The 23,680-nt window shown below is 45.2% G+C and overlaps 1 protein-coding gene across 3 annotated transcripts in view; it reads left to right on the top strand.

Annotated features, from left to right (window-relative positions):
- PKN1 (protein kinase N1) overlaps window positions 1-23,680 on the top strand; it is a 461,693-nt gene that overhangs the window by 245,045 nt on the left and 192,968 nt on the right. For all 3 annotated transcript variants that reach the window (XM_069231709.1, XM_069231708.1, XM_069231707.1), the window contains exons 6-8: window positions 13,484-13,697; window positions 14,081-14,281; window positions 14,786-14,895. In XM_069231709.1, coding sequence (XP_069087810.1) covers window positions 13,484-13,697; window positions 14,081-14,281; window positions 14,786-14,895 — 525 coding nt within the window. The remainder of the gene's footprint in view (window positions 1-13,483; window positions 13,698-14,080; window positions 14,282-14,785; window positions 14,896-23,680) is intronic.

Here is a 23,680-nt window from a genome sequence, read left to right as displayed (position 1 = left end):
CACACACACCAATCCCTGGTGCCAAAGTGGTTTCTGCCCCCCCCCTCCCCCGGGGGCAAATCAGCCTAATAGAAATAGGCCGATATTCCCCCAAAGGAAGCAGAAATGGCATAAAATAAATCCCCCCCCACCCCAGGACAGCGACCCTTGCCCAAGGGGTTGCTCCCCTTGTGTGAAATTGATGCAAAAAAAAAAAAATCCCTGGTATCTAGTAGTTTCTGCCCCCCTTGGGGTCAGATTGGCCTAATAAAATTAGGCCCATCTGCCTCAAAAGTAATTATGCCCCCGAGGAGCGACCCTTGCCTAAGGGGTCGCTCCCCACATATATAAAAAAATATATATATATATCCCTGGTGTCTAGCGGTTTCTGCCCCCAGATCAGCCTAATTATAATAGGCTGATCTGCCCCCAGGGGGGGTAGAAGTGGCCTAAAAATTAATTGCCCCCCTGGGTAGCGGCCCTTGCCCAAGGGGCCGCTCCCCTTATACATACATATAAAAAAAAGAAAAAAAAACTTCTTGGTGTCTAGTGGCCATTTCTGCTGCCCGATCGCATCGCGATCGGTCAGCAGAAATGCTGAGAAAGACAGCAAAGGAAAGGCCTTTGCTTTCCTTTGATGCCTATCTTGGCCCCTCCACGTGATCGCAGGGGAAATGCTTTTGTATTTCTCGTGCGATCCGCGCTGGAAGCTCAGCTTCCAACGCGAAGGGGCAGGCCTCTGAAGAGGTCAGCGCGCAATTACGCACTGATGTCATCCGACACCACAGAGGGGTCGGGAGGGCAGGGGTGGAAGGGGAAGCGATTACCATTCCATCTCTGCCCAGGGGAGGGGGTTATGAGGCCCCTGGGGGGAACGCTAGTGCTTCCCCGAGGGCCCCTACTTGGACGTAACAGTTACGTCCTGGACATCCGAGTGGTGCTACCCAGGATGTAACCGTTACGTCCAGGGCACCCAACGGGTTAAAGTTGAATCTGTTAGTAAGTACTTAATAAAAGCTGGTTCGATGGCATATGTTGCTGCAGATACACATGTGTGGCACAGTCCGCTGCCTGGTGTTGGGCTCGGAGTATTACAAGTTGTTTTTCTTCGAAGAAGTCTTTTTGGTCACGGGACCGAAGGACTCCTCCCTCCTCGGCTCCATTGCGCATGGGCGTCGACTCCATCTTAGATTGTTTTTTTCCGCTGTCGGGTTCGGACGTATTCCTTTTCGCTCCGTGTTTCGGTTCGGAAAGTTAGTCAGAATCTCGGAAGAAAGCGTCGGTATTGTTCCGTTCGGTATCGGGATAGTTAGGTACATCGACACCGATCATCGGAAGACTTTGGGGTAGTTTCGATCCCCCACCGGGGCCTGGTCGGCCCGACCGCGTGCGACATCGAAGCCGATGGAACGGACCCCGTTTCGTTTCTGCCCAAAATGTCACAGTAAGTATCCTTATACAGATCAGCACTTGGTCTGTAACTTGTGCTTGTCCCCCGAGCACAAGGAGGATACCTGTGAAGCCTGTCGAGCCTTCCGGTCCAGAAAAACACTCCGGGACCGAAGAGCCAGGCGTCAACAAATGGCGTCCACGTCGACAAAACAACGTTTCGACGAGGAAGAGGAAACATTCTCGGTTCCGGAATCAGAATCCGGAGACTCCGACGTCGAACAACAGCAACAAACTGTGAGTAAGACGTCGAAAAGTAAATCCATCGACAAACCGAAAGCCCAGGGGACGCCACTGCCAACAGGCCATGGCTCGACCCATAAAACAGGCGACCCGTCGAAGGCGCCGAAAAAGGGCACGCCCATAGCGAAGACACCCGACTCCGGTCGAGGGACTGCCATGGAGCAACCTCGGAGCCGAGAAAGCGGCTCCGAGAGACAAAAACAAGATACCGGCACCGAAAAACATCGGCACCGAGAATCCATGCCGAAAGGAACAAAAATTCTGTCGGTGCCGAAACCGAAAAAAGATTCTCTCTCGGCGCCGAAAAATACCACACCTTCATCCTACTCAGAGGAACAAGGAATAAGTGGCCAAATGCACAGATTTGGACAAGAGCTCCAAAGTGTAGAATCGGACTACACACAAAAGAGACTGTACATCCAGCACGACACAGGGAAGATATCAACCCTTCCCCCAATCATGAGGAAAAGAAGGATCGAACTTCCAAAGGATGACGCACAACCACAAGCCAAAGTGGTTAAAAAAGTCACGCCTCCGCCCTCTCCACCACAGACATCGCCGGCACAAACACCGCCACAAATGCACTCACCAGCGCAAACTACCATAAGTCATGATGATCAGGATCAAGACGCTTGGGACCTGTATGACACCCCAGTGCCGGACAATGATCCCGAGTCATACCCCACAAAGCCGTCACCGCCAGAGGACAGTACCTCATACTCGCAACTGGTGGCTAGGGCAGCAGAATTCCACAATGTCCAACTGCATTCCGATCCTATAGAGGATGATTTTTTATTTAACACCCTCTCGGCTACACACAGCCAATATCAATGTCTCCCAATGCTACCAGGGATGTTACGGCACGCAAAACAAATTTTTGAAGAGCCCGTAAAATCAAGAGCCATCACCCCAAGGGTGGATAAGAAATACAAACCACCACCCACAGACCCAGTGTTTATTACTTCGCAGTTACCACCTGACTCCGTGGTAGTAGGGGCAGCTCGCAAGAGAGCAAATTCACATACATCTGGCGACGCCCCACCTCCGGACAAAGAAAGCCGAAAATTTGATGCGGCAGGGAAAAGAGTAGCATCACAGGCAGCCAACCAGTGGCGCATCGCAAATTCACAAGCGCTGCTGGCCAGATATGACCGAGCACACTGGGACGAGATGCAACTTCTCGTAGACCATCTTCCCCAGGAATACCAAAAAAGGGCGCAGCAAATAGTGGAAGAGGGACAAACGATCTCAAACAATCAAATCCGCTCTTCACTAGACGCAGCCGATACTGCAGCAAGAACAGTCAACACTGCTGTCACCATAAGGAGACACGCTTGGCTACGCACTTCAGGCTTCATACCTGAAATCCAGCAGGCTGTCCTTAATATGCCCTTCAACGAGAAACAACTTTTTGGCTCTGAAGTGGATACAGCCATTGAAAAAGGACACAGACACGGCCAAGGCCATGGGCGCACTCTACTCCCCGCAGAGCAGAGGCTCTTTCAGAAAAACTCCATTTAGAGGGGGGTTTCGTGGCCAACCCACAGACACCACCAGCCAACAAACAAGAACCACACCATATCAGGGTTCCTTCCAAAGGGGAGGTTTCAGGGGATATCGGGGGGGTCAATTCCCAAGGAGTAGGGGAAGATTCCAGACTCCAAAAACACCTCCACCTAAACAGTGACTTTCAAGTCACGCAACCCCTTCACTCAACACCAGTGGGGGGAAGACTAAGTCAATTCTACCAATCTTGGCAACAGATTACAACAGACAATTGGGTATTAGCAATAATCCAACATGGCTATTGCATAGAATTCCACAACTTCCCACCAAACATCCCCCCCAAAACACGCAAAATGTCACCACAACATTTAGAACTTTTAGGACTAGAAGTTCAAGCACTACTGCAAAAGGATGCAATAGAGTTAGTACCAGTACAACAAAAAAACACAGGAGTTTACTCTCTGTACTTTCTAATTCCAAAAAAAGACAAAACATTAAAACCAATATTAGATCTCAGGACACTAAATACCTACATCATATCGGACCATTTTCACATGGTCACACTACAAGACATCATTCCACTGCTCAAACAGCAAGATTACATGACCACATTAGACCTAAAGGATGCGTACTTTCATATACCAATACACCCTTCTCACAGAAAGTACCTACGGTTCGTATTCAAAGGAATACATTACCAATTCAAGGTGTTGCCATTCGGAATAACAACTGCACCAAGAGTGTTCACAAAATGTCTAGCAGTAGTAGCAGCACACATCAGGAGACAACAGATACATGTGTTCCCTTACCTAGACGATTGGCTAATCAAGACCAACACAGTAAAAAAATGCGCAAACGACACCACATTTGTCATACAAACCCTTCACAAACTGGGGTTTTCCATCAACTATACAAAATCACACCTAGAACCGTGTCAAACACAACAATATCTAGGAGCAACCATCAACACATCAAAAGGAATTGCCACTCCAAGTCCACAAAGAGTGCAGGCATTCCACAAGGTAATAAGTGCTATGTTTCCAAACCAAAAGATACAAGCAAAACATGTGCTAAAACTTCTAGGCATGATGTCATCATGCATAGCCATTGTCCCAAACGCAAGACTACACATGCGACCCTTACAACAGTGTCTAGCATCACAATGGTCACAGGCACAGGGTCAACTTCAAGATCTGGTGTTGGTAGACCGCCAAACATACCTCTCGCTTCTATGGTGGAACAGCAAAAATTTAAACAAAGGGCGGACATTTCAGGACCCAGTGCCTCAATACGTTATAACAACAGATGCTTCCATGACAGGGTGGGGAGCACACCTCAATCACCACAGCATTCAAGGACAATGGGATATACACGAAACAAAATTTCATATCAATTACCTAGAACTGTTAGCAGTATTTCTAGCGTTAAAAGCCTTCCAACCCATAATAACACACAAATACATTCTTGTCAAAACAGACAACATGACAACAATGTATTATTTAAACAAACAAGGAGGAACACACTCAACACAATTGTGCCTCCTAACACAAAGAATTTGGCAGTGGGCGATTCACAACAACATTCGCCTAATAGCACAATTTATTCCAGGAATACAAAACCAACTAGCAGACAACCTTTCGCGAGACCACCAACAAGTCCACGAATGGGAAATTCACCCCCAAGTTCTGAACAAGTACTTTCAAATTTGGGGAACACCCCAGATAGATTTGTTCGCAACAAAAGAAAACTCAAAATGCCAAAACTTCGCATCCAGGTACCCACACCGCGAATCACAAGGCAATGCTCTATGGAGGAGTTGGTCAGGGATATTTGCGTACGCTTTTCCCCCTCTCCCTCTCCTTCCATATCTAGTAAACAAGTTGAGTCAAAACCAACTCAAACTCATACTGATAGCACCCACATGGGCAAGACAACCTTGGTATACAACTCTACTAGACCTTTCACTAGTACCGCATGTCAAACTACCCAACAGGCCAGATCTGTTAACACAACACAAACAACAGATCAGGCATCCAAACCCAGCATCATTGAATCTGGCAATTTGGCTCCTGAAATCCTAGAATTCGGACACTTAGACCTCACACAAGAATGCATGGAGGTCATAAAACAAGCTAGAAAACCTTCCACTAGACACTGCTATGCATCTAAGTGGAAAAGATTTGTTTACTACTGCCATTCCAATCAAATACAACCATTACATGCCTCTACTAAAGACATAGTAGGATACTTACTACATTTGAAAAAGCAAATCTCGCTTTTTCATCTATAAAAATACACCTTGCAGCAATATCTGCTTACCTACAAACTACTCATTCATCGTCTCTATTTAGAATACCAGTTATTAAAGCATTCATGGAAGGGCTAAAAAGAATTATACCACCAAGAACACCACCAGTTCCTTCATGGAATCTTAACATCGTCTTAACAAGACTCATGGGTCAACCTTTCGAACCCATGCATTCCTGTGAAATGCAATATCTAACCTGGAAGGTCGCATTTCTCATTGCAATCACATCCCTCAGAAGAGTAAGTGAAATACAGGCATTTACCATACAAGAACCATTTATTCAAATACACAACAATAAAATAGTTCTAAGAACAAATCCAAAATTTCTGCCAAAAGTAATCTCACCATTCCATTTAAATCAAACAGTAGAATTGCCAGTGTTCTTCCCACAACCAAATTCTGTGGCTGAAAGGGCACTACATACATTAGACATCAAAAGAGCACTAATGTATTACATTGACAGAACAAAGCTAATCAGGAAAACAAAACAACTGTTCATAGCTTTTCAAAAACCACACATAGGAAATCCAATCTCTAAACAAGGCATTGCTAGATGGATAGTCAGATGCATTCAAACATGCTATCTTAAAGCCAAAAGAGAATTGCCTATTACACCAAAGGCACACTCAACCAGAAAGAAAGGTGCTACAATGGCCTTTCTAGGAAACATTCCTATGAGCGAAATATGTAAGGCTGCAACCTGGTCTACGCCTCATACGTTTACTAAACACTACTGTGTAGACGTACTAAATGCACAACAAGCTACAGTGGGCCAAGCTGTACTAAGAACATTATTCCAAACTACTTCAACTCCTACAGGCTAAACCACCGCTTTTAGGGGAGGTAACTGCTTTATAGTCTATGCCACACATGTGTATCTGCAGCAACATATGCCATCGAACTGAAAATGTCACTTACCCAGTGTACATCTGTTCGTGGCATAAGTCGCTGCAGATTCACATGTACCCTCCCACCTCCCCGGGAAGCCTGTAGCCGTTTAGAAGTAGATCATAAATCTTAAACATCTGAACATTTGTAAATAATTATTAGAAACTCTTAACGTACATACATATTCACTCCATTGCATGGGCACTATTTATACCAAACAACTCCATCCTCACCCTCTGCGGGGAAAACAATCTAAGATGGAGTCGACGCCCATGCGCAATGGAGCCGAGGAGGGAGGAGTCCTTCGGTCCCGTGACCAAAAAGACTTCTTCGAAGAAAAACAACTTGTAATACTCCGAGCCCAACACCAGGCAGCGGACTGTGCCACACATGTGAATCTGCAGCGACTAATGCCACGAACAGATGTACACTGGGTAAGTGACATTTTCATTCTCTATCATTCTGCCAAAAAGATGAGACGTGTTTCAGTTCCCTTAAATCAACATACATCTAAACCAATCCACCCAGGCTGCTACTTACTAGCAGTAGTTTTGACAGTGCAGTTTGTGATAGCTGCCCTCACCTAGAGAACCTGTTAAATATAATGATAGCAGGTTGGTGCATATGCAAAGTGAATGTCTTGGTTTTTCTGACACTGTGGAACAAATGATATAAGCTTGACATTGAGCAACGGATTAATGAATGTGCCCTTCACTGGGTGTTAAGGAATACACCTCTCTTTCAGTGATTACACATATGGTTGATCCACATGAGAGAATTGTTGATTGAATGTGCCTTTTTTATTTCAAAATATATTTTTATTTTTTGTGTGAAATATCTTGCAATGGTGCCAACTTGCACCCATAATACCTCTGGCATCCCATAATTCAACAGTACTATTGTAACATGTGATTAGGTAGTTTCTAATGTTTGATGGGAGTCCAGCATCCCTACCCATTGAAGAATAATTGAGCCAGCTGCCCCACACGTTGTGGAATTTACGGGGACAGCCCCTGCTTTTGTAATTGACTTTCCCTGTGGCCATGTTAATGTCAATTCCTTGCCTCCATTCTTGTAGGGTTGGGGACTCCTGCCAAGCCACGTCCTTCTTGGCCACTAGCAGACCCAGGTCATTAATTATGAATGTGGCATGTGGGGATCCTCAGAAGAACATATTGCGGACTAAAGGGGCCAGTGACTTTGAGAAACATACTGAGTTCCCTCTTTATCACGGCCCAGTAGGTTTGAATAAGCAGAAAACTCCACTTTGTGTGCAGGAAGGTCCTGCTTTTTCTGCTGTACCACACACTGGCCGGGGAAACCCCCCATCTCATTCCAAACAGCATTTGCTGGTGATAGTAGACCCTCTGAAGGATCTTAAATCGTATAAGCCTCAGTCTGGAATTTATCACCACTTCTACGGGGTGCATTAGTGCCGACTCCCAATCTATATTCTCCATCTCTCCTACGTCTCTTTCCCATCTCTCACGTAGCCTACCCAGCGTGTCTGGCATATTATTGTCTAGTGTCTAGCACCTGAGTGAAATCGCCCCCTTACCCAGTTCCTCCATAAGCAGCGATCCCACTAGGGGTGCATACTCCAGGATCTCCAACTCTCCCAGTCTTTCCACCTTCCAGGCTTTTCATAGCTGTACATATTTCAGGAATTAATTAGGGTTCAATTGGTATTCCCTCTGAAGGAAGGGGAAGGACATAAGATCTACATTTTCCAGTAGGTCCCCTACTTTGGAGTTTCAATTAGCATCGAATGCCCCAAATCCTGGCAGGTTCCCCAGTTCACGTAGCCATCCTTTCACACACAGGGGGGTCTCATTAGTAATTCTACGAGTGCAGCCAATACACTTAGTGGACTTTACCCAAGCCGCTAGTACCCGGGTTGCCGGCAGCAACTAATAGGCCACTCTTCCTCCATACAGGTGATGTGGTTGTGTACGGGCCTGCAGCCACTCTTTTTCCAGCCTAAAGGTTGAATGGTCCTCAGGGGCGAAAATCCAGTTGTTAATGTTTATCAAGTGTGCTGCCCAATAGTATGCCTCAATATCTTGGAGGGCTATCTCTGTATTGTATGGATTGCATTGCATTGCAATGTCTTCAGAGCTATTTTGGGGTGTCCTTTGTTCCAGAGCAGGGACCTCACCTCTCCATCTATTTTAGTGAATACGTCTTGCGGAATATGGTAGTACATGTTCTGGAGAACATAGATTGGCTTAGAAAGGATGATCATTTTAGAGATGGCTGCCCATCCCAGGAGGGTGAGAGGTAGCCCACACCAAGAGCAAAGAGTCAGTGGGAACTATGTTGTAGCCGAACCATAGTGCATTAAGAGAGGTGCCTCCATTTCCCTCCTGCTTAACCATGATAAACGTTTAGCAGCTTTGTCCCCTGTGCTGTTAAGGCAGTGCAGTGTGGCAAGCATTTGCTTCTTTGCCACTTCTTGAGCCAGGTCCATATACTCAGTTTTCAGGATTACAATCTGACTCAAGGTTTGGGTATCTGTGGCCGCTCTAAGAGTACTCTCTATCTGCAGGAGTCTTGTCTTGACGCTTTTGAGTTCCGCCACCTCATTTTCTGTGCAATTGTGTTTTGGGCCCTGTCTCTCAGGATTGCCTTATAGGCTTCCTACAGAACTACCTTAAATGTAACAAATCCTTCAACCTCCCTTAAGTAGAGTTCCATGGCACTTTGGAGTTCAAGCGCCACCTCCTGGTCCTGCTGGTCCTATGCACTCAGTTTCTACCCATCGCCCCTGCCATTTCCTGTGGCCCATCATGTTCAGCAGGGGAGAATGATCTGACAGCCCTCTCGCCCTGTGTTCCGCCCACTCAACAGTGTCTACCTCTCCTCCTGGGGAAAACACGTAGCCTTGCAAAGACTCTATGGGCCCCTGGGAAGCATGAGTAGCATCTCTCCTCCAGATGTGAGCGTCACCACAGATCAGACAGACCCATAATAAGAGGTGTGGCCTGGCATATGGTTGCAGGAGTTCCCTCCTGGTCTAGGTCTGCGTCCATTGCATTATTAAAATCCCCCTCCCTCACTAAGTGTAGAGAGGAGTCCGATTCGAGGAGTATTTTAGCAGCTTTATCTATGGTAGGTGCTTGCAATTAATGTGGTGCATCTGTCATGGCTGTCCTTCCCCACGGCCCCTTTACTGCCATGTGTCTGTCATTAGGGTCTATAGACGTTCTTGTCACTCCAAATGGGTGTGCAGGGGTTCTCCTTTATCAGGATAATTACACCTCTTGATCCCCACACATAGTTGGTGTGCGCCAGAGTGGTATACGCCCCTCCACCCAGGAAACTCCAGTGTGTCCCCCAGAGGTGTCTCCTGGAGGTATTGTATGTCAGGCCGCAGTTGTTTTATATACTCTACAACTAGGCCCTGTTTGACCTTATTACTCAGGCCATTAGCATTCCATGTTAAAACAGTGAGCCCCGTATCATCTAAGAGTCTTGGTTGTGGCATATACCTGGAAAGGTGTGATGTTTGAAAGGATGTAAGAGCTTCTGTATTAGTTTCCCTCATCTTTAAACCCTGTTATCTGTTAAGAACATACATCCCTTCCCTTTACCCCAGTACACCCCTCGACCTTCACAAGCAATAAACCACATTGCTGAACTGGATCATTTGTGCGAGGAGTATGAGAGTTCTGTAGCCCATCTCCTGCCTGTAAACTTAACCCTCTAGAATAACCTGTCTCAACCTGGACCCCTTACCATTCTGCGATATTGGTGTTGTAGTGGAAAACAGAAGTTTGCAGTCAGTACCACCCATGAAGCGCTTTAAGGGGTGGGGAGGTGTTGCTGGCTCTGACCTACAATACCTTCTCAGAGGTATCTCCCTAGGATCCCAGGGCTTGAGCTTCTGTGCTGCTAGGAGATAGGACTGGTTCCTGCTCTAGGATGTAAATCGCTATTGCCATAGCATACTGCTCTTCCGAACCTGCTGACTCCTACTCTCCTGAGATGTGAGGAGATAAGCCTCTCTTGTGTGTGTTCCTCTAAGTCCAAGTGTCCCAGTTTGTTCCTCCTCTGTGTTGGTGCAGGCACCTGGTCCTCGTGAGGGACGCATTCAATTTAGCGATTCTCCTACAGCACCACGTGTGGCTGAACAGCCCCATCTTTGGGCTGACTGCCCCTCCTTCGTTCGAGCTCCCTCCCAGTGAGTGAAGTGCATGGATGTTTGACTTTTCATGGCGGACATCCCCCTGCACCCAGACCTCAGGTAAGATCATGTCACACTCTTGGAAATTCAGAAGCTCAGAAATTCAGAAACTTTGAGGTGGTGGGCCTTTGGGCGGGGGAGTGGTGGAGGTCTTCCACCTGCTCTGTGCCTTCATTCTATGATTCCACCTAACGCTCTGTGCCTTCATTCTATGATGACACAGAATGAGAACTTGTCCTGTGGAGGGTCGCCTTCAATGAGTTACCATGGAATGTCCTCATGTCTGTGCCCTCAATCCTCTCCGGGAATCCCACGAAGTGGAGGTTGTGTTGTGCATGATTTTCTGCATCCTCAAATCTCCAGATCGCATCCCTGGCAGCAGAACAGAATCACGCTGCATCTTTCTAGAGCCCCTGTACAGTGTCCTGTAGGTCAGAGATCCTGGACTCTGGCACCGTCACCTTCTTCACCATATTTTGTAGGTCCTGGCGCAGAAGTGACACCTCAAACGCACCTCACCTATCCTCCCCTCAAGTGCCTCTTCGGAAGACTGGATTGCAGAAAGCAGAGCTGAATTGTATGGCATAGCTGGCATCTTCATGTCAGTCCCAGTTGGTGGGGTGACCACCTTGGTGTAGTGTTAAATTTTCCCCTGCGGAGGTGGCCTAGGATCCTTGTCTTTGGCCATCTCTCAATACCGAGCTCCTCTGCGCCAGGAGTAGGTCAAAGCAGCATACCCAGTCCAGGCAGGGAAGGGGTCGGGATGCTCGAGACTCCGAGTGTGTGGACTTCTTCCACTTCTGGACCGTTGTTTGTTCTCCCTCGGCGACACCAGCACTACTCCATCAGGGATTGCAAGCCTCCCTAGGCATGGGGAGTCAGCACTATAGGGCTACCCTTCAGCCTGAGCAGGCAATGTCCTCTCCAAGGCTGTCCCGACATACCCCACCAGTGGTAGTACTGCAGGGCCCCTGGGTCTCTCTGCTGGCCACCACAAATTCCAGGGCCCTGGCGCTCACGCAACTGATTTTCTGTCCTCAACAGTCAGGAGCCTATTATTCCAGGCCTGCTTTCCCCATCTCTCGTCCGAGCCCCAAAGGAGTTGCAGTGTGGCGACCCATACCAACCACACAGCCCCCAACAATTGCTCACCTCAATGGAAATGGCTGCTCCACCCTATCGAAGGAGGGGAGGGGGAAGACCAAGAATCTGCACTCCAGTCACGCTCCCGCAGCTGGCACTCACCATTCACCGGCCCTCCATCGCCTTTTATCCGTGAGCTTAGGGAAGAGCTTCTCATCTTGAGACCATCTTGTGAGGGTCTGTTGGCTAATCAACAGGAGAGGAGTCCACTCGGCAGCACCCCCTCATGCCGGAAGGTCTGATGTGGGGGCCAGGCAACCGCCCTCCAGGCTCTGCTCCCTTCCGACCCTCAGGAGGGATGCCACTGTCCGCCAGTGCTGTCCCGCACTAGGAATCGATGCCACTGGGCCTGCAGACATGCAGCTATCCGTCTGTGTGGGGGTAGGTGGTGGTGGAGAGAGATGAAAGGGGGGCCAGACTGACCAGCCAAATATACGGTCAGGGTGCTATTGGAGGGGTACCTGTTCCCAAGAGTGAAAGTAGACTATTAACAGCTTCCTGATGTAGTTTGTTAAAGAAATGTCTTCAGATCTTCTGTAAATTGGACCATGGTTTGGGCAGCCTCCATGCGTATGGGGATGCCATTCCAGATTCTGAGTGCAAAAGTGAAAACGGCTTAATCCTTTTTTTTTTTTTCCCCCCTTGTCTCCCGTGCAATAGTGTAGTAGGTGTGCCAAAAGTTCCCAGAGATGGTGGGGGTCAAGAAGGCTTTGACAAAGACTGATAAGGAGAGCCAATGATGTTCCTTAAAGATAAGGGTGATGTGGTCCCATTTCTTCAGACCTTTGATAAGCTGTGCAGCAGTGTGTAGGATGCATATAAGGTTGAGGCTTTAGGAGTTTGGAAGGCCTTGGAGCATGGTTTTATCACCATCCAGTGTTGGAAACTTTAAAATATATTTGTGTGTCATGTGTGCTGTTATCAGTGATTCTAGTCCCAAAGTGCCCCATGTAGAGGTTGAAGATGTCGGGGACAAAATGGATTCCTCTAATACTCCTTATGATCGTTCTCTTCGGACACCACAGGTAACCATGTGATTGAACAAGTGTTAGATGGCTAGGTAGGAGGAGAACCAACACAGGGTTTTTCCAGTGAATACCATTTGTGACCTCTGGGATTGAATAAGGTTGGGATGGACAGTGATGGTGTTATTGATGGGCTGTCGGATTATTTGTATGTTTTCATTTAATCAGTGATTGATGGAATTGCTCTGTGGATGGAGTGAAGGATATGAGAGGGAATTCTGGTGTGCCCTTGATGACGAGTGACTAACAACAGTGCTTCAATCAATAATGTGTTAGTAATAGTACTAGTATGCTGATGACACCAGTAGTTCAAGTGCACTAATGCTCTTGTTTCTGATAAACCAAAGACTGTAGTTCTCTGGCAACAATGCTCTACTGGGGATTTGCCTCTGAAAGAGAGAGGGCTATAGAGTATGCCTCACTTTTCGGCCAGTATGGTGAGGAAATGCAATACTGGGTTTGCAGTAATGAGGAGAAAAAATGCTGAGTTTTTACATTAGTGAGAGGTAATGATGTTCGGTCCTGACTGAAGCATTGCTGTAAAAACTCTCCAGATCCGGTCTGGTGCCTGGGGATAGTCTTAGGGTGAGGAATCTGCAGTTCAGAGTATCCACCATGAATAGCATAACATAGGTAACTAACTTGTTAGTGAGGCCTGCACTGGTAAATGGGACAGTGTTTGGTCTATGGTCGCAAGTAGTAATGAAGGTAAGTCAGTGGTAGTAAAGTTTTAATTACCTTATTGACTTCTTCCAGGCCCAGACCCGGTTAAGCGAGTCCAGCCAGAAGTTAGACCTCTTGAAGCATTCCCTGGAGCAGAGACTGAGCGAACTGCCTGAAGACCATCCTAAGTGTAGCATCATGAAGGAGGAGCTGGTCCTCGCCTCATCCCCCGCTTTCAGCTCACGGAACAACACCTCCTACCAGCACAACCAGTACAACACACTGTCCAAACCCTCACCTTTAACAGGTAACAGCTGTTCTGTCTAATCCATCATTCTCTAATTCTAACCAGCGAGACCAGCCCAGTCCACGCTTTCATGATTTACATATTGCCCTGCTTGTCCTGGCAACAGCACTTCTTGTTAGCTTGGGGATGTAAGTCCCCTGTTTTCACTGTGACATGGGTGGAAGAGAGTTCTGCTGATTCTGTCACAGTTTGTTGGATGTAAAAGCTTTCCATGGTCACAATGTTAGTTGGTAAATGTGCTCTGCTGTCACTGTTGGAGCTGTATAAGATGGCTCCTAACTTAAGAGAAAAAGGATGTGAAGGCACTCTGATCCCTTTCACATTTGGTGTAGGAGTGCACCACTGCTGTCATGTCACTGTGACTCACTCCTTTTCCCTTTCAGGCACATTGGAAGTTCGACTGCTGGGCTGCAGTGGCTTGCTGGACTCTGTGCCAGGGCGAAGTCGAGGAACAGTGGTCTCCTTGCCCTGTAATAGTCCTGGAGAAGGAAGAGCATCATTTATGAGCAGGAGTGGAAGAGGACTTTACAACCGCAGCAGCAGTGTGAGCGGCCGCAGTACGGTCAAATCAGATGACGTTTCCAGTTGAGTGCCCATACCTATCCACAAATTTTTTGCTTTTGCTTTCTCCTAAGATATTTCATAATAAAAACGCGTGAGAACATCCTTTTTCCACCATTGTAACTTCACTGTCTTTCAAAGTCAAATATCATAGTTTAATGCAGATCTATAGGGTCTATACTACTTACTTAATTCCAGTATCTCAGTTGTCTTTATTTTATCTTTGTTCCCATCTTTACATCATACCTATCAGGTCCCTGCATTGCAAATCCATCGTCGCTGTCCTTCATATCATTACATTGCCATCATACAGTATCATGATTGTCTTTGAATCTTGTCTTTTGCTTATCGTCTGTGATTTGTTTGAGAGATGTACTTGAGTGCATGTGTTTCATGATGTCGCGATGTCCCAATATGTTCTTTCCCATCACATCACTGCCTCTTGAATGCTATTTTTTCTGTTTGACAATGTCCATCCGTTCATACTATTCACGTATACACATCTGCTTTTGTTTTTGCCTTTCCAGATGAAGTGTGTGCTGTGCTAAAGCTAGATAATGCAACTGTTGGGCAGACCTCCTGGAAACCCATTAGTTTACAGGCTTGGAACCAGACCTTCACTGTGGAGTTGGAGAGGGTAAGGAAATGCTGATTGTGTTTCATTCATATCTTCTTACAGTCTATGACTGTTGTTGCAGATAAATTGTTTACAGCACCCAGATCTCCATGGGTGTTTAGCGCCTTACAAAGTTTCTTACTGGTACTATGAGCATTGGTATGTAAAAGTATGAGACCAGTTTTATAGCACCATTTCATAGTTTGCCCCTCGTTATTGCCTATAGTGCTGGCCTAAGTATGTACAGATGTTTTTGTCACAGTTCAGCATTTATTTGGATCCTTAGTTACAGAAGGTTTATTGATTGTTGGATGAAGTATCATCGTCAGGCTCTGATCTAGACATAAAACTGGGTTCCTACGTGGTTAGATCTTTGATAGGCTCCTGTTGATTTCTTCATATTTTTATCTGAAACTTAGCTGCATGAATCTTCCAGCACTGACATAGTCTTAATCGTCCAACCTGGCTTCAAAATTGCCCGACTAACTCATTTGTTCACTCTCTAGCTGACGTCTTTCCCTAACATTTTTAAATTCACTAATTTCACAATTTCAGGAGACCTTGAGTTGTTGTTCATTGACCTTAATAGGGCTGATACCAAAACAGTGTCTTTCTCTGTGGCTATTTAAGGCGCATCTCAATTAATTCTAGCCCCCACACGTGCAACAGGCCATCATTTTGACTTCCTTTTCTTCTCTTTAAATTCTTTAATTATCTATCTGTGGATAATGCCACTGCTTCTCTGTCCAAAACCAAATGAGGCTTCCATCACCCCCAATGCCTTTCTCATAGTCTTTAAAAGGAATTGGATATTATGATTAATTCTTTATGCAACCTCTCCCTCTCATCTGCTTCGGTTTCCCTCAGATATGAATGAGTCTCTTGTAGAACAACTATTAAAAACCCCTACAGCCGATCCTACCATACTGAGCAATTACAGGCCTATTTCTTTCTTCTCCCTTCCTGTGAAAATCTTAGATAAAGGAGGTCACCTGACGGCTGTCTGAATTTATTGAGTCCTCCGACATGCTAGACTGTTGCTAATCTGGTTTCAGGTGTGTGAACCGGATTGAACTGATTTTTCTTTCTGAAAGCCTTTGACGCATTCTTGATCAGGTCAGTAGAGCTGCTCCTAATCTACTCTGCTTTAGTCCCGCATTTGACACAGTTTCCAATTCTACCTTAGTTCGCTGTTATTCCTTGTTAGGTATTCACAACATGGCCCTCAAGTGGCACTTCACTTTTCTTTACCATCACATACTAGCTGTAAGCCTTCCTCCTTTCCATCCTTTCACAAATCATTGAACTGTGGAGTTCCGCAGGCCTCATCTTTGAGCCCTGCACCTTTCATCATCTGTTTCACCACCGGCCGATTTTATTTATTCAGTCTTTTAGATTTCACTTCATGTCTTAATGCCTACGACACCCCAGCCCTTATTTCTTTCCATAGTGATACAGATGTGGTGTTGCCACCTTTGGTTCCTCTATTCCGGGCGTTACCTGGTATGATTGTATTTTCCACATTGACTTATATTGCAGCAGAGACAATTTTATGGGTTACACACATAAAATAAAGCCACTTGTGGCTTCAATAACCAAGAGTCTTCCGTCTGTATGGGGTACTAGCAAATATGCACATGTAGTCCCCCAGCCATTTTTTGAGGACCTCTTTGTGAACACTTGGGCTGTTATTTTAAGCGTGAACAAGGGAAGAAGACAGTCTAATTTCAGGGTGCTGACGGTTTTACCATTGAATCGTACACAAAGTTACAGTACACAAGGGTGGTACACAGTAAATGCGCAGAAAGGAAACCAAACATATGATCTAAGGCACGTGAATTTGTCCTGTTAACGCTTTAAACATGAAAATAATTTGTTTATTTCGGAATTTGCTTTCTTAGGTGTACATATGAAGTCTTTTCTCCTGTTTCCCTTCATAACCTTTCTTTTGTTAACTTATTTTCTCTGCTTTATGAGTGAAGTAAAAAAAATCAACTGAGAAGAAGGAATAAAAATATATATGACAGCGTTTTCTGCTAAGGCTGTAGTAAATCAGAGTGTGGCCGTTATTGTACCATGCTTTTCCCACCTTCATTATTTTAAATAATGTTTCATATTTGAATTGGAGATGAACACATGGATTTCTGAATCACCACTCTGGTGCATGTGATTCCTAGTTGTATTATTATTTTGCGGACTACATCTGCGATTATCACATTACTTTGGTATGTGCATAGCTGGCAAGTGGCTTCATGTCATGGGCGACAGCCAGCTGGGCGTTTTAGCCAATATCATGCGCGATTCTGGGCCATGTAGGTTCGTTTTTAACTTGCCAGACTATTTCAGAAACATTCAGTCCTCTTAGTGCTCCTTAGTAGCAATGCTAGAATTGACTGAATTATAATTATATCATAAAGGCCCGTGGTAGCTGTGTGCACACAATGCCACTGGAGTATCTGCCCTAATCATCTTAGGAAGAGTGGAAACTTTCACTCTTGTGAAACCCCTGTGTCACATGTACACCTTTCTGCAATACGGTCAGATATACATCCCTAGTTTCCGTCTCCTCTTTGGATTGATTTGAGATGATTATTGCTATTATCATTGTTATTATTCATCTTACTATTGCTATTATTGTTGTTGGTAGTATTGCTATTGTTGTTATGTTATTGTTATTATTATATGTGTGCACAAAGTCCTTGAGCACATCAGTTGTTCCCAGTTCTTTAAATTGGCAAGTACAGAGTACATGCACTTTTTTAGTTTGAAAGTGAGACTACCAAAACGTCTTAGCAGGGGTTCAATAATTTTTACTGGGAAAATACTGGTATTTCTCAGTAGCAAACAGGTACTACTATTATATTGCTGAAACCTGCTCTTTTACATTTCTATTTCAAGCACTGGTTGTACCATAATCCTGACAGCAGAGCTAAATGAGCTTCTGCATTGAATATCACCGCGCTGTCCATGTGCACATGGGAAAGAGCATGTGCAGGTTGACTGACTTTGTAAATTTGTTAGTCAATCTTGTCTCCTTTCTATGTGCGTGCAGATTGACTGTAATCAGGTATCATGTAGGCCTGATTGTAGTGATCACCACCGATGTGCAAGCTCCACTCACACAAAAAGGAGCATCACACTTAGCAGCTATGCAAGCTAGAGTATGCCATGTGGCTCCTTGTCGGATCTGTCCCTTCCTGGCTGCTGGCTACTGCAAGGCCCTTTGGTGTAGATACCAGGGCGCTCAGTTCAGATCCCAGGACAGAAAAAGAGGGTTTGCTGATTGGCCATGCTCATAGTAGACTTGCAGGGTGCTCTTGACACTGCTGGAGTCTGTGAGGCCAGTGAGGATAGGGATGCCTGTAGGGTGGAGGTGGGAGGAGTTGGGTGCAATAGAGTCTGGAGCGCATTTCTTCTGTAGCCCAGGACTGGTAGCATAATTAGTGCCTAGGAACGGACAATGCATCAAAAAAGGGCTCATTATTCTTCAGCCCAGGGAGGTAGACACTTTCCAGCAGAATAGTTAAACTCTTCTTCGATGATTAGGACCTGGAAGTTACTGGAGGGGAATGGGGAAATTGTACACAAATGTGTGGGGCAAATCCTTTAAACCTGCCTTACACATGCATTCTGAGGATCTGGATTCCCTTATCAAGGGATGTTTATTTCTGAGGTGAGGTCCATTAACCTAGTTCCCCTGGAGGAAACATAACACTGGGTCTTTAGAATAAGGGCTCAGAATAGATCACTGGAGTCCAATGCAATACCTGTGTATGGTGGAACTGAATTAAATAATTTTACGGAAGACTATTGTATGGAATCTTTCTTAAACATGTCTATTTTAAACGTTTCTTGAGGTTCACCTCACACCATCTTTCTAAATGGTATTTGAAGCATATTTTGTTAGCAGTGTGACAAGTAAGTTCTACCTAAAAAGCCACCATTTTGTTATTTAAAAACATTCCCCTTTGTATATGTTTTTCAAGCCTGGGTACTTTGAGCCATTGTTATAGGTGGCATTTACTTAAGATGCAATTTGTTGCTTGTACATTAAAAATGTTCTGGGACTACCTCAAGTACCCTGTTAAAATTACCTTCTAAGCCTGAATAGTCCCATTGGTACTTACAGAGTACATCCTATGGATACTAAACACCCATCTTCCTTTAAGCAGGTTTCAGAAGAGGGTACACATTTACTGTGTTTTCAATCTTACCTTGCTTCTGCAATAATTTCGTCCGGGACCCAGTCAAACTCTAAAATGTATTTTGGCCCCATATGTGAATATTTGTGAGTACCTCCTACCCTAGCTGAACACGTATACCAGGAAATAGAGATGTTACTAGTATAAAGTATTTGGTAGTACATCCAGCTCCAATGTACGTACATCGAGGGGACAGAGAATTGTTTCTCAGTCAAAAGGAAGTAAAACGCATTTTTACATTTCAAATGTTGCCGCCTGTGTGAAGGACCAAAGAGAGGGGACTTAAGGTGTTTTTGTAATGTATAAATGCAAGCCTGTTATGTGATTTTTCCCTTTTTAAAAACGTTTGTTGTGGCTGTGCACTTAAAATGACGTCAAAAACAGTTTTTCGTGCTGGCTGTTTCCCACTTGTCCTTGTTGAATTTAATTAACTGATTGGCAATTCAATTTGGAAAGTTTTAAATGTAGCATTGATTGGCCCATCGAAAAGATATGTTTGTCAGAGGACAAAGGATTAGCCAAGAGCTTTGAATATATATGGACTTATTTAAACTGTAATAATGTAACCGAATTAACGGTTCCTTAGTCGCTCGCATATAAATCCGGGTGAAATCCGCCTCTCAGTTTTAAGAATTTGCTTCACTGAAACTCCGATGAAGGGAGATTCTCCCCAGAACACACCATATCAGAGTATAGTGTGATATTTTTATTGTACATTTCTCTGAGAATCGAAATGTAAGAATTTATTGATAAGAAAATAAAGATGCTTTGATATTTTAAATGCAGTTTGAAGACCTCGAAATATCCATCAGATGTTTGGGGTGAGCAAATTGCTGCCGACACTAAGTTGGTTGTAGACGATGCAGCTGTCGATCCGATCCTTCAGGTTTTCCATAGATTCTCTTGAACCTCCTCTCTATCCCTCATGGACATGCTGGAGCACAAAAGCAGTTAAGTATCTAGCTTTATGGGTTGCTAACTACTGTGATGTCTCACACAAAGCCTACCCCCAATGTTTTTTTAGTTTTTTTTACACAAGATGTTTTACTGAGCTTAACCACTGTATGTTGGAAGGATCACAGACAAAGAATCTAGAGTAGTTTCAACCTGTAAAACTATTGTTACCGGTGTGTAATGCCCCTAGAGGGTGAGTTAATTAGAGATTTCTTAGGCAGTATATGTAGGGTTTAGTGAAAATTCCAAGATATTTTTTCACTTTGGAGCTTTTCCATTTGGGGATCATTTGGTCAAAGCATTTGGTCAACAACTGCTTCAGTTCAGGTTTTTAGATTTTCAGCAATGACTTAACCTTCTGCATTTTAGACTCTTAATGTTAAAGGGGCAGGTAATTTCCCTGAGCAAAATATTTACACCTTTTTCCTTGCTGGTTTGCAATGAGATAACAGGTATTCAGGATAAAAGTGATGCAGGGCAATGGTCATGATACCTGCATCTGCTGCTTGTTGTCGCTGTAGGACTCTACAGGCTTTTTAAGTAAAATGTTCTTAAGCTGTGCAACTTGCACTCCCTTAGACTTTTCAAAAATATTGGTTTAAAAACAGTTTTATTGTTGCTTTGAACATGTACACACAGTCGACAACTGCAATGAAATCGTAATCACAGAAATTACATCAGGTTCATCACTTCTCCCTTTCCCCACCTTGCCAGCCTCTCTTCCCTGAAGATAGTTACCATCCCTACCCTCCTCCCTCTCTAACCGGGTCTCTATTCCCCTACCTTGTGACCCTCCTGCTAGCTTGTCAATTCTTTCTCAAGTGCCCTATTCAGTGGATCGCCACAGTTATTTGTTATGAGTCCCTTAACCAAGCCCATAATGATTTCTCCCTCCATTCCAAATCTTGTCACTTTCAAGTGCACCCTCTGGCACTATACACCACCTTTTCTGGCACCATATACAAATCCATACCTGTGATCCACTGCCTTTTCGTGGGTAGTTGTTGTTTACCCCAACACATCTCAATATCTTTTTTCGGTAACATGAAGATGAAATTCCAGAGTAGTAGCTGTGCACCTGTGAGAGTTGCATCGCACAATATCCCTAGAAGGAAGTATTGCAGGCTGTCTGGAATAGTGACCTCCAGGACCACTGCTAGTCTACTCCTCAATAGTCACCCAATATGTGGTCATTCCAGGGCTCTCCTAGAGGTGTATGTAGGAAGGTGCCCCTGTACACCCTGCATTTTAAACATTTTAGGTCTGCTGCCCAGCCCATCATATGCAGTTGGCTTTTATTATAGTATATTCTATGTAAGATTTTTAATTGAACTAATCCCTCTATTAGGCTGCTCAGAGGCTCCCTAGGGTGTCTGGTTAATTATAAATTATGGTATGGTAAATCTGAGATAGCACCCCTGTGCCCAGTTTTTCATTGAGGACCCTATTCTCCAAGGGGCTAGCCTCCGGGATGGAAGCCTAATCCAAATGTTCCTCCTGCAGGGCATGTCTCAGCTGCAAGTACGTATAGTGTTGGGGGAGATCCAATTCATATTCTGCTGGACTTCAAATAATTTTAACTGCCCCGTAGCTAGAATGTCGCCCATGGTGTAGCTATCGATATGGTCCCAATGGTTGAATCCCTTAAGCCTACTCGCCTCTGGTAGTGTGCCCCTTCCACAGTGGTGTGCTCCCGGTCACACAGCCCCAAACTTATATTGGCCTTGTCCCACACTTCCAGGGTGGCCTGGGTGGGATGTAACGGAAGACGCCTGCTCCTGCTTGTTGCCATACAGATTTTGCAGATATGAGTGGTCTTCCATAACTGCGCTCTCCAGTCTGGATGCTGGGTCCAGTCTTTGAGCGAACCCCCATTTATTAATGTATTGGAGTTGTGTCGCCCACCAGTATGCCCTTACATCCAGTAGTGCAATTCCATTGTGTACATCCACCGCTTAAGTGCTTGTAAGGCTGTTCGTGGGAATGCCCTCTCCCCATAGTAGAACTTGTGGTGTTTTGTCTATTATGTCAAAATAAGACTCAGGAAAGCGAAATAGGGTGTTCTGCATCATATACAGAAATTTGGGGAGTGTGACCATCTTTAAGGAAGTGGTCCTTCCCAGCAATGAAAGCAGAAACAGTCTCCAATTATCCCGTCTGTCTGGTATTCCCGGAGGGCTAATTCTAGGTTTCTATGGAGAAATTGTGTTTTGTCCTGTGTTATTTCAAAGCCTAGCTATCTGAACCCATCCCTTCCCACCTGCAGATTACAATAGGAGTCCCCCAACAATGCCCAAGTTCCGACAGCATATAGGCAGATTTTCCCCTGTTTTTGTACCCTAAGTACCTTTCAGGGGCTTGGAATATACTGCAAGGACTGTGGGGCTGGAGATCCATGGGTCCGAGATGTACAACAAGATATCGTCTGCACAAAACAACATTTTTCCCCCGTGCCCATTACCGCAGAAAACCCTTTCACGTCTGGCCACACCCAGCAGGGCAGGGACTCTATACAGAACGCAAAGAGAAGGGGCGACAGAGGGCATCACTGCTTAGTGCCGCGGCCCAAGGGGAAGAAGGGGGTCAACAGAGACCCATTGACAGTTACCACTACTTTAGGCGCTTTATAGAAGAGTGCAACCTATTCACAGAAATAGGGGTCAAATCCAAAGGTCCATTATGTCTGGTGAAGGTAAACCTAGTCCATGGAGTCAAACACTTGTTCAGCATTTAGTGTCAAGATGGCTAGCAGCTCCTGCATTCGCCCAACAAGGTCTAGCCGATTATATAGTCTCCACAAGTTATGCCGGGCCGCTCTCCTCAGCAAGAAACCCAATTGAACTATATGCACTAAGTGAGAGATTACACATATCAAGCGATTGACCAGTATTTTAATGAGCACCTTCACCTCTATGTTGAGGAGCAACATGGGCCGATAAGCACTACACAGGTGTTTCAGTTTGCCAGGCCTTGGTGGCGTGGCAGAGTACCTTCTGTAAAGACCCCTTTAAGCATAGTGAGCATATAGGGAATAGAGATCACCGAAAGTCTTTTGTATAGTTCTGACGGGTAGCTATTAGTCGCTGGTGATTTCCCAAGGGACACACATGCCAGTGCATCTGTGAGCTCCTTCACTGAGATCCCTTCGCCAAGGGCGGACCTGTCAGCCGCTGGCAACACCTGTAGGCACAGCTCAGCCAGAAAATTATCTCCCGCTCATCCACTGTTGTTCCTCGTATAATTTACAAAAGTAACAGACAAATTCTTCCGCTATGCCACTGTCGATTCGGATGATATCTCCCTCATCTGAACTGATCCCTCCAACCCATCTCAGAGCTTGCTTGCTTTCACTGACTGAGTCAAGCCAGTAACCATCCTGATTTGTCTCCTACCTACTATATCCATTTTTCCTGGGCAATATATTGGTTCTTGGCCGCTTCTCTGGTCACCATCATGTATTCCTCTTTCCTTAATTGTAGTAGTCTCAAACCTTCCTCTGCCCTAGTCGTTATATCAATTATCTCCCTGTCTTTCTCCAGTTCCTTTACTCTCCAAGCCCTTTCCGCCTGTATTATTAGGTTTTGCTCTTTGTCCCTCAGGACTGTTTATATACCTCCTCAAGTGTCAATGGGGGGGCTACCGTACCATCA

The sequence above is a fragment of the Pleurodeles waltl genome, chromosome 4_2 (assembly GCF_031143425.1).
Source record: "Pleurodeles waltl isolate 20211129_DDA chromosome 4_2, aPleWal1.hap1.20221129, whole genome shotgun sequence".
Taxonomy (NCBI): Eukaryota; Metazoa; Chordata; class Amphibia; order Caudata; family Salamandridae; genus Pleurodeles; species Pleurodeles waltl.
The sequence above is the reverse complement of the archived record's forward strand: the minus strand, read 5'-3'. Positions and strand labels throughout refer to the sequence as shown.